The sequence below is a fragment of the Protobothrops mucrosquamatus genome, unplaced genomic scaffold (assembly GCF_001527695.2).
Source record: "Protobothrops mucrosquamatus isolate PMUCROS unplaced genomic scaffold, P.Mucros_1.0 scaffold1386, whole genome shotgun sequence".
NCBI classification, from domain to species: Eukaryota; Metazoa; Chordata; class Lepidosauria; order Squamata; family Viperidae; genus Protobothrops; species Protobothrops mucrosquamatus.
In genome coordinates, this window is record NW_015387573.1 from 89,431 (window position 1) to 105,344 (window position 15,914).

The 15,914-nt window shown below is 41.1% G+C and overlaps 1 protein-coding gene across 1 annotated transcript in view; it reads left to right on the top strand.

Annotated features, from left to right (window-relative positions):
- The window catches only part of SLC12A4 (solute carrier family 12 member 4), a 36,432-nt gene that overhangs the window by 723 nt on the left and 19,795 nt on the right, over positions 1 to 15,914 (top strand). The window contains exons 2-4 of the mRNA XM_015821711.2: positions 12,037 to 12,128; positions 14,321 to 14,452; positions 15,000 to 15,146. Coding sequence (XP_015677197.1) covers positions 12,037 to 12,128; positions 14,321 to 14,452; positions 15,000 to 15,146 — 371 coding nt within the window. The remainder of the gene's footprint in view (positions 1 to 12,036; positions 12,129 to 14,320; positions 14,453 to 14,999; positions 15,147 to 15,914) is intronic.

A 15,914-nucleotide genomic window follows, 5' to 3' on the forward strand; every position in this document is an offset into this window, starting at 1 on the left:
GGAGGAGGAGGAGGAGGAGGAGGAGGAGGAGGAGGGAGGTGGATTACAGGCTATATAATCTTCCCTGCCTTTATGACACAGGAAAAGGGCTGGGTTCACAGATTGCACTAAGCGGTGCTTTGTTTAAACCAGGGGTGTCCAACCTTGGCAACTTGGAAGACTTGTGGACTTCAACTCCCAGAATCCCCCAATTTGAAGTTCACAAGTCTTCAAGCTGGCTGGGGAATTCTGGGAATTGGAACTCTACAAGTCTTCCAAGTTGTCAAGGTTGGACACCCCATTTAAACCACGGATACGGAAAAAGCAGGGGTTACAAAATTCCGCACCAGTTATGCAAACTGTAGGTAGTCCTCGACTTACAACAGTTCGTTTAGTGACCGTCCGAAGTTAACAACAGCACTGAAAACAGGGACTTACAACAATTTTCCACCCTTATACAGCCTCCCCAGAGTCAGGTGGGAATGCTTGTCAACTGACTCACATTTATGACGGTTGCGGCGTCCTGGGGGGGGTCACGCGATCCCCTTTTGCGACCGTCTGACGAGCAAAGTCAACGGGGGAAGCCGGATCCGCTTAACAACTGTGTGACTATTTTAACAACTGCAGTGATTCACTGAACAAATGTGGCAGGAAAAGTCGTAAAATGGGGCAAAACTCCCTTAACAGATTTTTCGCTTAGCAATATAAATTTTGGGCTCAGTTGTGGTCGTAGGTTGCGAACTTCCTGTGCATTGTGTGCCTTAAAGTAGATTTTATTTATTTATTTATTTATTATTTATTTATTTATTATATTTCTACCCCGCCCTTCTCCCTGCGGACTCAGGGCGGCTTACAACCATTTAAAAACAAATACATGAATACAAAAATACCAAATTTAACATGTTAATTAAAATGAAATATTATTCTAAGGCCGAAAATTCGAAATTTTTTTTTTTAAAAAAATTATTTTAGAACCAAATTAAAAATAACCCCAAAGATAACCCCAAAGGGGGAGAGTCCCTGGAATGTTCCTCAGTTCCCCCATCTTCTTTCCTCATTAATAAAAGACATTAGGGATCTGCTCAATTCATTGATTTTTTTGTTTGTTTTGTTTCCAAGCCATGCCGTTTGGGGCGTTTTTGGTTATAAATCCTCTGAATTTTACACATCCCTAAAAGAAAATCTTGAGTTAGACCAGGGGTAGGCAACCTTGGCTCTTTTATGACTCGTGGACTCCAACTCCCAGAATTCCTGAGCCAGCTTGGCTGGCTCAGGAATTCTGGGAGTTGAAGTCCACGAGTCATAAAAGAGCCAAGGTTGCCTACCCCTGAGTTAGATCATACCCACTACGGGTAGTCCTTGACTTGGGACTAGAATCTCCATTGCTAAGCAATGAGGCTCTTAAGTGAGTCATGCCCAATTCTGTAACCTTTTTTTTTTTTTGGGCCCTGGTTGTCGTGCAAATCACTGCAGTTGTTGTGAGCTGTGTCATTGTTAAGCGAATCCAGCGTCACCCATTGACTTTGTTGGAAACAGACTGGGAGAATTGCAAAAGGTGATCACGTGACTCTTGGGATGCCGCAAGCGTCGTAAATATGTGCCAGTTGCCAAGCGGCTCAGTTTTGATCACGTGACTGTGAGGATGCGGTGACGATTGTAAGTGTGAGGATGGCTGTAAGTTGCTTTTTTCATTGCCGTTGTAACTTTGAACGGTCCTTAGTCCTTTTGTGGCAAAATTTGAAAGAACCAGTGTACTGTACCCATTATGGATGGATGGATGGATGGATGGATGGATGGATGGATGGATGGACGGACGGACGGACGGACGGACGGACAGACAGATGATAGATAGATAGATAGATAGATAGAAAGATAGAAAGATAGAAAGATAGAAAGATAGAAAGATGACAGATAGATAGACAGATAGACAGACAGATGACAGATAGATAGATGATAGATAGATGGATAGATAGATAGATAGATAGATAGATAGATAGATAGATAGATAGATAGATAGATATGACAGATAGATAGATGATAGATACATAGATAGATAAAGAGGATAGATAGATAAACAATGACATATACAGATGACAGATAGATAGATAGATAGATAGATAGATAGATAGAGAGAGAGAGAGAGAGACAGACAGACAGACAGACAGACAGACATGATAGATAGACAGACATGATAGATAGATAGACAGACAGACAGACAGACAGACAGACAGACAGACAGACAGACAGTGTAAGTTTGAAACAGGAAAGGAAAGGTTTGAAAATTTGTATGCTAAAGAAAAAAAAATAGCTTTGGAGAATGATTTTTCTTGTCCTGCTGTTGAAGAAAAACAAGTTCAGACATTGACAAAGAGAACACATCAGCAATTCAGTGCTGGAGATAAATTGATTCTTCCAGTGTTGTATAATCATTTGATGATGCCTCTCCCTGTCTAAATTGGCCTTAGGTCTTGTTGTGTTCTTGCATTCCAAATATTGGAGATGGAGCCAAGAAGAACACGAGGTTCTGATAAGTGAGCAAAAGGGGTTGAGAATCCAATGTATTTCAGATCAAAATGTAGCAACCGTAGGACACGGCTCTTGATGCATTCCAAATATTGGAGTTGGAGCCAAGAAAAACTATGAGTTCTTGATAAGTGGCTAAAAGGGGTTGATAATTCTGTGAATTTCAGACCACAATGTAGCAATGGTAGAATGCCACTTAACGGAAATAAAAATGAACAGAATAACAACATTGAAAGGGACCTTGGAGGTCTGCTAGTCCAACCCCCTGCTCAAGCAGGAGACCCCATAGTATTTCAGACAGGAAATAGACAGGAGTCTAGTCTCTCCTTAAAAGCCTCCAGTGATGAAGCATCCACTGGTTAACTTTTCTCACTGTTAGGAAATTTCTCCTTGATTCCAGGTTGCTTCTCTCCTTGATTAGTTTCCATCCATTGCTTCCATATAAAGGTTGGTGGTTTTTTTTTAATGGTCTGCCAAGCTAAATCAAAATATTAGAATAGACGTGGACTAAACGTACGGACTTCTAAGACGACCAGGAGTGAATCAGACCAGATTTGGTCTCGACCCCTTTAGATAATGAACATAAATGACTTACTGTTAAAGGTGCAGAATTAGTCTTGCTGTCACAATTCCCTATGTTCTTCGATATCAAATGGACATTAATAAATACCCCCTTCCCCCACGGTGTCAATACCTGTTCCTGACATCAGCAGTAAACACCAGCTATATTCTTTTCTGGCCCTTCTTTTGTCCAATTTCCAGCCATTGTTCTTCATGGAGAATTCCTAGAAACTCCAACCTTCATTCAATATTTATTCAGTTCATATCCTGCCATTTCATTAGTAAATTATGAATGAGACGTGAACTGCCTAGAGTTCCTTGGAGAAGCGGAATATGAAAGCTACCATTTTTAATGATATTTATGAAAACGGAGCAGAAATACCAGATTTGATTTCACAAGTCACACTGCATCGAAGTATGGATCAATCTATTTTAGGCCAGAAGGTGTAAATCTTGGTTCTTTCTTTGCAGATCATGACTTATGAACGTTATGCAGATTCAGCCGTTAGTGATTTATTCAGCAAATCCTAGTTACAGGATAGAGCAATATACGTTCCACCAAATTTATCCTTCTTCTTTCTGCCAGACTTTTGGTTTAGGGTGAAGCACAGCCTGTGTGTTTGTTGAAGGATGGAAGTGGTGGTGCTTAAATAATGACATAGTTTTGTCTAAATGGAAAAGGTAACATGTAATTTCCAGGCTGCAAATGCTGATTTCCCGGTGGTTGGGTAACTAGAGCGTGGATTTGCTTTTCACCTGATGGATCACAACAGCTTAATGCGGCTTTTTTAATGCAGAGGAAGTCCCAGAGAAGGGCTTTATAGAGTTGAGGACCAATGAATTTACGAGGTTCTCCAGCAAACCTGGGGGGGGCAGAGAGATTGGAGAGTGAAATTCAAAGAGAAACCTTCTCCTAACAAGACCCGTAAAAGCCCTTAGGAGTTTCCTGTTGTTTTCTTTTGAGATTTACTGGAAAAGTGGGAGGCAGCTGAAGGCTGGAGAGATTACTGTCCTCAATAAAAGGCCTTCACACAGCCCTTGGCCAACTAACTCATCACGCAAAAGAACTGCAAGAGGACATTTCCCCCCCCCTCCTTTAAAACTTTTCAAAGGCAAATTCCGTCTTGTCACTGTGAAAGAGAACTAGTAGAACAGTCCAGCCAGATAATGAACAATCTGGAATTAGTCACTTTTTCATTGTGGTTATTCTGAAACAAGAAGCCTGGCATAGTTTTAAGCATTTTCGAAAAGGCTTGAGAATATTCTAAATTTTCTGGCAGCTATTTTTAAACATGTTGGTCTGCCGTTTTATTTTCCCGAGCTCATGATTCCATTCTGCAGCACAGAAAGGTCTTTCTATAAAACAGTTTTATATGATACAGGTCCTTTGTTTTACCTAACTCAAAAGCTATTTTTGACTTGGGAAAAACAAAAGTTGTTTTTCATTTGTAATGCAGACATAACTAACACTCTCATCTTAAACCTGTTTTTTGCAATTATCCCCCTCTCTTCTTTTCTCTGTTTTGTGTCATAGTATTCTGAACTGAAAATGTACCTAATGGAGGAATGTGCTTTTCTAAACATGCATCCTTGATCAAAATTGTACACTAGGAAGAAAATTGCTTGCCAAAAGATGTGCATTATTAGGGGGGGAAACCCAGAAAAGAAGGCATAAAACAGAGAGGATAAATGTGCAGGAGAGTACACTTGCATTTTGGCTGTGGATTGCACATTGTGGCAGAAACAGGACGGAGAGAAGTTTGAGAATGGATAAATGTGGCAAAATTATTTGCCTACATGTACAAATCTCCTGTAGGGACCTTTTAAACTTTCCAGTGAAAGAGCAGGCCTGAAACTTACAGCCTGGTTTGGCCAGAGAGTTAAGGGAGAAAATATGATAAAATCTGCAATTCCCACTCTAAAATCTACTCCATCCCAAGGAATGGCCCAAACTCCAATCCAAGTGCATGGCCAACCAACAAAATTCAGAAGCCAGCACCACAGCCTGGTGTTAATTCTTCCTGCACAAAGGATGGAGAAAGTTAAGAGTTCCTACGTGTGAAATTTTTTGATAGAAATGTAAGGCTTCCGGGTATTCTGCAGAAAATCGTGTATCTTCAGGCAATCTTTCTCTCAGAAACCACAAGCGAGGCGGGGATGTTATTAATCTAATTTGGGAGGCAGCCGCTGTTGATTTTGTCTCCCTGCTTGATTGAAGCTCTGTAATTTGTTTGGTGCTTGCCAAGGTGCTGGCATTGGCGTAATCGGGTCTGGGCTGACAAGAGACGGAAGGCTGGCCTTGTCAACAACGGAGGTCAAGTGGAATCACATTTCCTTGTCCTTTAATCAATTTTTATTAGTCTGGACTGCTGTTTACAAGTGATTAAAAGGCGCCAGTTTCTTATTCGGAGGACAGAGTTGGCAGAATCTGCCTACAAGCAGTGTTGGGCTGTTGAGCGTTGGTGTACTCAGAACTAAAACTTAAGTGGAAGTTAATGAGGACACTTAGATAGAAAAGCTGGTTTTATGTCCCTTTCTTTAATATAACTGGAATGAGATACATCTCCTCCCTCCCTCATCTTCCTTCCTTCCTTCCTTCCTCCTTCTCTCCCTCATTTTCCTTCCCTCCCTCCTTCTTCCCTCCTTCCCTCCCTCCCTCTCCTCTTTCCTTCCTTCCTTCCTTCCTTTCTTTCATTCAATCATCTTTCCTTTCTTCCTTTCTTTCTTCCTTTCTTTCTTTCTTTCTTTCTTTCTCCCTTCATTCAATCATCTTTTTTTCTTTCTTTCTTTCTTTCTTTCTTTCTTTCTTTCTTTCTTTCTTTCTTTCTTTCTTTCTTTCTTTCTTTCTTTCTTTCTTTCTTTCTTTCTTTCTTTCTTTCTCCCTTCATTCAGTCATTAATTTCTATACTACCCTCTCATCTAAGTGACTCTGGGCAATTTACAACATCACAATAAAACCATATAAATGCATGAACAAAATCACAGATTAAAAACAGATTAAAATGTACAAATAAAGATAAAAAAAACAAGTTAAAAGTTTGAAAAGGGTGGCAGGTTAACACGGGCATGGTTGACCCAAAGACCCCTGTCTGGGCAAGAGACAAGATTCAAACTCCGAGCCTTTGCTGTACAGGTTGGTCTCTTGTAGCAGCAACCAGAGTTCATGCTCTAAAAAAAAATTGCACAGTCCAAGTGCGCACCAACATACACAAAGGGAGGTGATTACTTTTTAATGAACAGCTTAAACCTGGAGGTTTGCAGCTATAAACCCCAGGCTAAGTGAAGATTAAGGCCCTTTGCCAATCTGCAAAATATGGCTGGACGCACCATAAAGTTATTCTTCCAATTTCTTTCCCCTCTTCGCCAGTTAATTTCCTGTTCTCCTCCCCTTTAATATTCATTATTTCCTTTGATAACTGAAATGCAACAGGATGGGAGACCCAGGGAAGTCCAGCACAATAATTCCAAGTAGTGGTAAGTGCTTTTCAGATGCTGGGATTGAGCGAATAGACGAGAAATCTTGGCAACAGATTTTCAAACGTTTTCTCGTTTTACTGCACTGGGTTTACTTGCAGGGATCTGCTAGATACATGACAGGGAATCTGATCCAGAATTCTTGGTTTTTCCATCTTTGGATTTGGCCAGGACAGCCCTTCCCAATTTGATGCCTTTATACGAGTTAGATCCACTGCCTTCCTTGAAGTTGGCATTTGGAAGAGAGAAGCAAAAAATCTCCTTCCCTTCTTGCTTTTAAGAATGTGAAGTAGTTCCTCCTTTTAAGGCAGCCTCTGGCTCCAAGATTTTCATTTAAATGTAGTCAGAATAACCGAGTTGGAAGGGACCGTGGAGGTCTTCTAGTCCAACCCCCTGCTCTAGCAGGAGATCCTATTGCCATTTCAGACAAATGACTCTCCAATCTCTTCTTGAAAACCTCCAGTGATGGAGTACCCACAACTTCTGGAGACAACGCATTCCACTGGCTAATTGTTCCCACTGTCAGGAAATTTCTCCTTAGCTCTAAATTGCTTCTCTCCTTGATTAGTTTCCATCTGTTGCTTCTTGTCCTGCCTTCAGGCGCTTTGGAAAATAGGTCCCCCCCCCTCTTCTTTGTGGCAGCCCCTCAAATATTGGAACACTGCTATCATGTCACCCCTGGCCCTTCTTTTCACTGACAAGACATACCCAGTTCCTGCCACCATTCTTCATATGTTTTAGCCTCTAGTCCTTGACCTACCACCAAAATTTATGTGGCTGAGCAAGGCGGTTATTAAGCGAGTCACACTCTATTTTATTTTTTTTCCCATGGTTGTTAAGTGAATTGGGTGGTCATTAAGCAAATCCGGCTTCTCCCATTGATTTTATTTGTTGGAAACTTATTGAGAAGATCACAAATGTTGATTACATGACATTGCAACCATCCTAAATACATACCGATTGCTGAGTGCTTGAATTTTGATCCTTTGATCCGGGGGATTCCTCAATGGTTGTAAATAAGAGGACTAGACATAAGTCAGCTTTCTCCCATCTTGTTGCAACCTCAAATGGTTGCTAAACAAATGGTTTTAAGTCCAGGATTAACTGTATTCTACACCCCTTCGTTCGTTGTTTATCTTCGCCTCAATATCAACTGTAGTTATAATTGGTATAGTTTGAGTTGAAATGCTTTACTTTTTGTGACTGGGTATCTACATTTTAAATTCTTAGTCCTCCAATAGTTGTAATTAAACAGGTAGTCCTTGACTTACGACCACAATTTAGCTCCCAAATGTCTCTTGCCAAGTGAAACATTTGTTAAGGGAGTTTTGCCTTATTTTACGACCTTTCTTTTTACGGTTGTTAAATGAATCACTGCAGTTGTTAAGTCAGTCACACCGTTGTTAAGTGAATCTGGCTTCCCCATTTGACTTGGCATGTCAGAAGGTCGCCAAAGGGGATCACGTGACCCCGGGGGACGCTGCAACCGTCATAAGTACATGCCAGTTGCCGAGCAATCTGAATTTTGATCACGTGACCACGGGGATGCTGCAACGGTCGTAAGTGTGAAAAATGGTTATAAATCACTTTTTACAGTGCCATTGTATCTTTGAACAGTCACTAAATGACAATTAGCATCAACAATATTACTAACTTAATAACTGCAGTGGCAAGAAAAGTCGTAAAATGGGGCAACACTCACTTAACAACTGTCTCACTTAGCAACAGAAATTTTGGGCTCAATTGTGGTCGTAATTTGAGGACTATCTGTAATAGATTCAAGTTGTGCCAGCTGGCTCATTTTGCACCCACAAATTGCTCAGCAAAAGTGCACAGAGAACAGCATGAATGCTCTTATGCTCTCCTCCTGACGTGGTTGAACATGTTCCTTCCACCCCATAGTTGCATCTTCATAGGAAACGTGTTCAGCATGATGTATCCCAGAACAGCATACCCCCCTTCTTTTCCTAGATCTGAAGGATCAAAGTTCCACTTCATATTTACATTTGAAAAAGCAGGGAACGGGCGCCAATTGTTTTACTGTGCCCTGTTAATTCTTTCAGAGGGCTGACTTGTTGAGGCTTGCTGTGGCATATTTCAAATTGCTGTTTGTTGAAATAGGAGCCCGAGACTGGTGTCTACCAAAAGTGTCTATGGAAATTCTTAGTCATCCAGATCATGGTTGTCCCAAAGGTGCTTTTTCAAAAGGCAACTGGACTTCGTTTGCTTTTTTCTGGAAGATGTTTCACTTCTCATCCAAATATGAAGAAAAAAAGCTTCTTCAATGAGAAATCAAATATCTTCAAAGAAAAAAAACAAAGAAAGTCCAGTTGCCTAAAAAAAAAAAAGCAGCTTTGAGATACCGTATTTTCCGGCGTATAAGACGACTTTCTAAACCCTGAAAATCTTCTCAAAAGTTGGGGGTCGTCTTATACGCCCAGTCGTCTTATACGCCGGAAAATACGGTATCTACTAAAAAGGGTGCTGGAACTAACTCCAGCTGCCCTCTCTAATACTATGAAAAAAATTATGTTTCCCCGTTAAAACAGAGTTGCTTCCCACCATCAAATGATGAATGGTTGAGGGAGATAGGTTTGTGTAGTAGCCTATCAAAGAGAAGGATGGGGGTGGATGGGACACAATAGCTGTTGTAGAGAAGGATGGGGGTGGACCTCTTCTCCAAAGCACCAGAGGACAGGACAAGAAGCAACGGGTGGAAACTTGTTAAAGAGAGATCCAAACTAGAAGTAAGGAGAGCCTTTTTTGACAGTGAGAACAATGGATGGAATAGCTTGTCTACCAGTGTTGTGGGTGCCCCATCACTGGAGGTTTTCCAAAATAGGAGGGACAGCCATTCAACTGGGATGGTGTAAGGCTCCTGCCTTGAGCAGGGTTGGATTAGAAGACCTCTGAGATTCATTCCAGGCCTATGAAAATCTATTTCCCAGCTCCATTCGCTTGTGTCATGCTCGCTTGTTGTATTCCCATTTATTGATCAATACTGGGAAGCTGTAGCACCAGAGAGCAGAATAGATTGTCCAGGGGAAGTACCCAATTACCTCTGTCTTCCTTGTTCTCAGCAACATGATGGCGTTTTACATATCTGCGTACAACGTGATTTCAAGGGCTGGGTGAATAAGATAGAATGTCAGAGAATAGGAAAAAATCCCTATTAACAGGTAAGGCTATTCCCATCATAATTTTGTGGCTCCCCTTGCATTGTAGGTAGGACCTAAAATGGACAACCTATAAAGTGAATAGGCTGGACGTTCTTTTTAATTGCCTTTCCATCTTTTGGGAATGTTGAACATTTCATAAAGTCAGGCAATAACAAAATAAATGGATTCTGTCTAGGCAAAGCAGATGTTGATGGATGAACTGTGAGCCAGATCTAAAACCAGAACTATTATTTTTTTTTAGTATTGCTGAGAAATAAGATGAATGCATACAAGTTTTCAGCAGAGTTTAAAATGCTGCTAAATTGGAAATGCCATGTGTATTTTCCCCTTAAGACACAAATATTGTAGGAAAGATACGTACTGTTAAACCCTCAAAATATTTACAAGTGCTTTGGTGCAAATTATGTGAAAGAAGAAAGCCCAGTGTTATGTAAAATAAAGCTAAAACTTTTTTTGAACATGACTCTGGGATATAGTTCTCTGTGATATAAAATCATAAAGCCAAGGTCAAACAAACTAGTTTGGAATGGATCCAGTTATACATATGTGTGAAATCAGACAATAATTCCTTCCTCAACTTTTGTCTGGGGCAAATTGGAACTTGCTGTGACAGTTTATTAGGACAACAGCTTATTGAGACAATATACGGCTTGTGTTTGGTTGCGGTTTGAATTGGCAAGTAATGTGATGATTGTCTGGAAGCAGAGGCAGGAAAAGAGGAAGCCAGGATATTGAATGAGAAACTGAGGGAGGAGGCGATATGTATGTTAGAAGGTTGCTTGTGACACATCATGGCTGGTGGGACAGGTACACTCCCTCTTAGTTCGTGTGAAATTTTAAGAATGTACTAATATTCCATTGTAATAATCCATTTTTGTTAAAAACAGTGCTGGAAGGAGAGGATTTGTTCATGGGGTGTTAACTGAGTTTTCGATTATCAAGTTTTAGGACAAAAGCCTGGAGCTGTTGGGAATTGATTGGCCTCTTCCGGTTAACAAAATTCAACACGGTTAGTGATAAAGTTCTTGACCTCATCTGACTTGGCAGAAATACAAACTTTGCTGTTGAAATCATTGGTTTGACTTCCACGAGGAAGGTGCTGCCTTTAGCTCTTTGCTTCCGAGGCTTTCCAGTTCTCCCGAAAATTGGAAGGTGCCTACAAAAAGGGTTCTTGGCCTTCGCCAACAACAGGGTTGGCAAAGTGTACCTGGCTAATTTTTTTCCTCCTTCTTCCAAACTCTCAGGTGTATGTTAGAATTGAGCAGAAGATGCTAAAAGGTGCAAAGAGATGTGTTTCTATTTCATTAGCCAAATGCTTTCCTGTTGGCAGTGAAATATGCCTGGTAACCCTAATGGTTTTGCCCAAGTTACAATTGTCCATAGCACTGTGAACAAATGAATGAATGAATGAGAGAGAGAGAGAGAGAGAGAGAGAGAGAGAGAGAGAGAGAGAGAGAGAGAGAGAGAGAGAGAGAATGCATTTTGAAAGAAATGAAAACTTGGGTACCACATTTTCCCAACTCAGTGTTCTCAAGGTATTCAAAGACTACAACTTAGAACAATCCCCAGGCCAGTTGCTGACCATGGAATTTGAGTTTTGGATGGCACAGAGGCAGCTATCTGGACAGTAGAAGGTTAATGAGCTGGAACAATATGAATCAAGAGTTTCTGAAAATTCAATGGAAAAGAGAGGAGGAGGAGGAGGAGGAGGAGGAGGAGGAGGAGGAGGAGGAGGAGGAGGAGGATAAAGATAAAGATAGATAAAATCAGGTAAAGAAATGTTTGCAACCAAACAACCAAGTTCACAGAGCACCAAGAACTCCAGACAGTTCCTGAAAATAAACATTTTATATTTGAGATTAATTGGCTTGATATCATACCATAACTTTATAATAGTATTATTAATTCTTTGTATCACTGTTTATTTTTATTTTTACTGATACGTTTCAACGGATACATTTTGATTTATTGCAAATGTACGATATGTGTTGAAGATAATGCTAGTAAGCTTCTTAGAGTTTTGTGATTGAAGAGACCTAGAAGCTTTTAATAAATAAATTTTCTAATAGCCATCAAATAGAAAACCAGAAATGATTTGGGTTATATAAAGGCAAATCCTTTTTTGTCACTTTAGTTGGCTGTCAAGCCATGCCTTATAAACAAGCAGAGAAGCCACCAATAATCCCAAAATGATCGGTGATAATCCAATTTACAGCACTGTAAAATGCATCAGAGGGATTGTTCCCTTGGCTTCCCTTTCTCAGAATTCTCCTGAACTTCCCTCCTGAAATGACGTCCACCCTTATTCCTCTTTCTACAGGACATGGAAATCATAAAGAAAGTAGCCCCTTCCTCAACACGCCAGATCAAGGCAAAGGAGATTACTATGACCGAAACTTGGCTTTATTTGAGGTAACGATGATGCTTGAAATTTCATTTTTGGTCAATTTTTCAGCTTTCCAGAATGCTCAGTTTGGCCCTTGTCCAACGAGTTTGAAGGACATCAAGGAGGTCCTGATCCCTTCAAACCGTAGAGCTTTTTCTCTCATGCTTTCAGTTCCTTAACTAATTATACGAAGATGTGCATATACTCTCAGCATCCATAATAAATGTTTTCAGAAAAAAATTGATCTAAAACAAAAAATATTGATCTAAATTTAAAAAAAATCAAGGCTAGGGTCACAACTCTGCGGTTGAAGTCCTGCTCTTTATGTGCATTGCATGTGCATATAAATTAGGAAATAATGTGTAACTCACGTTCTTATCATTACTTGGTAGTACTCTTTACTATAATATGCTCTACACAAGGCTACCTTTAAAGACTGGATGGAAACTTGTACAGTTGGTACATCTACTAGTTGCTGTTGTTTTTTCTTCTAGTCAAGTCCCTGCAGTACTGTTGCCAACGTTTTTCAGAATTGTTTGCCGTTGCCTCCTTCCTAGGGCTGAGCGAAAGGGACTGGCTCAAGGCCACCCAGTTGGCTTTGTGCCTAAAATGAGACCACGGCTCGTGGTCTCCTGGTAGCTACGCATGAAAAAATAATATTTTATATTGGAAAAATGTAATCATGAGGAATGTTGGCAATAAATCTGCAGTAGAATGGATCACCAAAGATCCGTGATTGATTTTTTTTTTAAATTTCCTAAAAATAATGACTCAACACGAGGAACTAGTTTACCCTGGCAGTTATAAATATACCAATTTGATTGTAATCCCTCTGAAACAGGCTAGAAAATGTTCAAAGTATACAGTGTCATTTTAAAGGGATGTGGTGTTATCCATGAATCAGTTTTATGGTTATATCTGTTTGTAGAAGAAGATAGACTATATTTCAGCTCTGTGATTCCTTTGTCGTCTTCTTGAATCTCGGGCAGTATTTGTTGGGTTTAGCAAGCTGAAGATAAATGGATTTAATCTCTCAGCTGGCTGGGGGATTCTGGGAGTTGACATACACCCATCTTCAAGTTGCCAAGCTTGAGAAACACTGCTCCAGTGTTTTGTTATGGAACTTTGGTTCGCATCATAGTAGAGCATCAATGCCTGGATACGAGCTCAGAAAAGAGAATTGGGTTATCCATGGGATGAGATGAGCATGTCTTACAATAACTCCTGGGAAGATGGCTGCTCACAGGTTTGGGATTTGACTCTTGATGTTATCCTGGCAGTGCAGTTCAAGCTGGCTGAAATATTGTAGGTGTAGCTTAATATGAAAGGAGAGGAAGCTGCTGTATTGGACACGATCCAAGGCTCTAGAGCAGAATTCTGGGAGTTGAAGTCCACATGTCTTAAAAGTTGCCAAGGTTGAGGACCCCTGGGGTAACAGATCACATTTAAACTCTGATTCTCAGGCTGAGTACTGCCCAGACAAGGATTAAAAATAAACGAACTGTTAGTTGATATGAAGGCATTTATAGAAAGAAAAATATATAAACCTAGGATGGATGTTTTCAGTTGCTTTTCTGGCTGGCCTGCTAGAATGATAGAAAACTGCCCAAATTCAACATAATTCTTTCTCTCTCCCTCCCTCCCTCCCTCCCTCTCTCTCCCTCTCTCTCTCTCTCTCTCTCTCTCTCTCTCTCTCTCTCTCTCTCTCCCTCTCCCTCTCCCTCTCCCTCTCCCTCTCTCTCCCTCTCCCTCCCCCCTCTCTCAAACGGTGTCTCTATCCTGTCTCATGGCTTTTTTTAAAAAAAAAACAAGATGCTAGGCAGCCTGGCTACTTTGTGGGTTGCAATGAGATGCTCCATTTTGTGAATTCATTTCCATAGAGATGCCTACAGAGACGTGCTGCCGTTGGCCCAGCAGGTCTGCTTGGTTAGTTAGCCTTTTCAGAAGTTGGCTTGGTGGCAACATGGAATGTCCCTCTTCCTCTGGGAGGTCAAGCCCCCCTCAACTTTTGGTTTTGGTTTTGCCTATTTTGCTGGAAATGCCAAGAAAGGAGGCCGACCTTGTACAATGGAGGTCGGTGGCTTTTAGGTTTCCCTTGAGAGAGCACCATGTAAGAGTTGATGGCTACAGGTGAAGCAGTCTAAGCTTTCCAGGACCGAAACGCTGAAATTCTACTGTCCCTGTTGACCAATGTATCCTTGCACTTTTCTCTTTGTAGGAAGAACTGGATATTCGCCCCAAAGTGTCTTCTTTATTGGGCAAATTGGTCAGCTACACAAACCTCACTCAAGGAGCCAAGGAACACGAAGAAGCGGAAAATGCCGAAGGCGCGAGAAGTAAAGTTTCAAAAGTATGTCGCTTTCCTCAGCTTGTGTCTGTGTTCAGTTTGTGTTTGTGAGGAGTCAACTTTGCAAGGCCCAGCCAGCCATTTGGATGGACAGTCTCTGAGGAATCCCATGAATTGGGACCAGTCCCTTGGTTGAATCCACAGGGGCTTACATGTGACCTTTAGAAGACAAGGACAATGTCTGGATTTAGAGGATTACTTTTTATCACAAGGGGTGACTGCTGGGCCAAGGGACATCTCTGGACAGAGGGGAATGGTGCTTGGGCCACGGTTTTGAAAGAGCCCTGGTAGTGCAGTGGTTAGAATGCAGTACTGCAGGCTACTTCTTTTGACTGCCAGTAGTTGGGCAGTTCGATTCTCACCAGCTCAAGGTTGACTCAACCTTCCATCCTTCTGAGGTCGGTAAAATGAGGACCCAGATTGTTGGGGACAAATAGGTTGACTCTTTAAAGCACTTAGAGAGGGCTGTAAAGCACTGAAGTGGTATATAAGTCTAACTGCTATTGCTACATCATTCTACTTTGCTGAGATGACTTCTTCTCTTTTTCAGTCTCCCAGCATGGGGACCCTGATGGGTGTCTACCTGCCATGCATGCAGAATATTTTTGGGGTTATCCTCTTTCTTCGGCTGACATGGATAGTGGGAACAGCAGGTGTCGTCCAGGCCTTCCTTATTGTCTTAATCTGCTGCTGCTGTGTGAGTACATGGCCTCAACATCCTTTAGATGCCACCTACTTTCTTGTCTTCCACCCATGCCGTGGGTTTTTATCCCGAATCTTCCCGATCGGCATATCTCAGTGTCCAAATTTATGGCTGGACGGATTCCAGCTGGATGGATTTCCTCCCTACATTTTCCTTTTTTTACTAGAAACCTCAAAACGTGCCAGACGCAAACTAGGACTCAACAAATTGGTTGGGTAAACATGTACTTAGAATCAAGGAATTCTATATCTGAAACTGAATTCGACGTTCCGTTGGCATACTTTTCTAATTCAGTGCTTTTTCCATTCCATAAAATAAGCCCGTTTGATGCAAGTGAAGGAAACATTAAAAGAGACTATTTGTAGCTCACGCTTGAACTATGGGGTCCTTGGTGCTCCCTAAGCTTGGCTGTTTTGTTGGAGATGTTTCATTACCCAAACTAAGTAATATCATCAGTGGAGGAAATAGCTGTTGATCCCCAACATTGCTAGAATTCCCTGTAATACCGAGCATGCTTCTTTTTCTATTTTCATGTGGTTTCATCCTTACCGAATTTGGTCTTGTTCTGTTCAGTTTTCAGGGATTTATCTTCGTGTTGGATGGACAGACAGAATCCCAAACCCCCTTTGCACAATAACATTCTTTTGGGTTGGAAAGACAAACAATTAAAGGATTTGGTTACATCCCGTGGCAAACATGTGGTATATTTAAATTGGATGATTCCTGTGTTCCTATATGTTTAAACTCTGTTATTGTCATTCA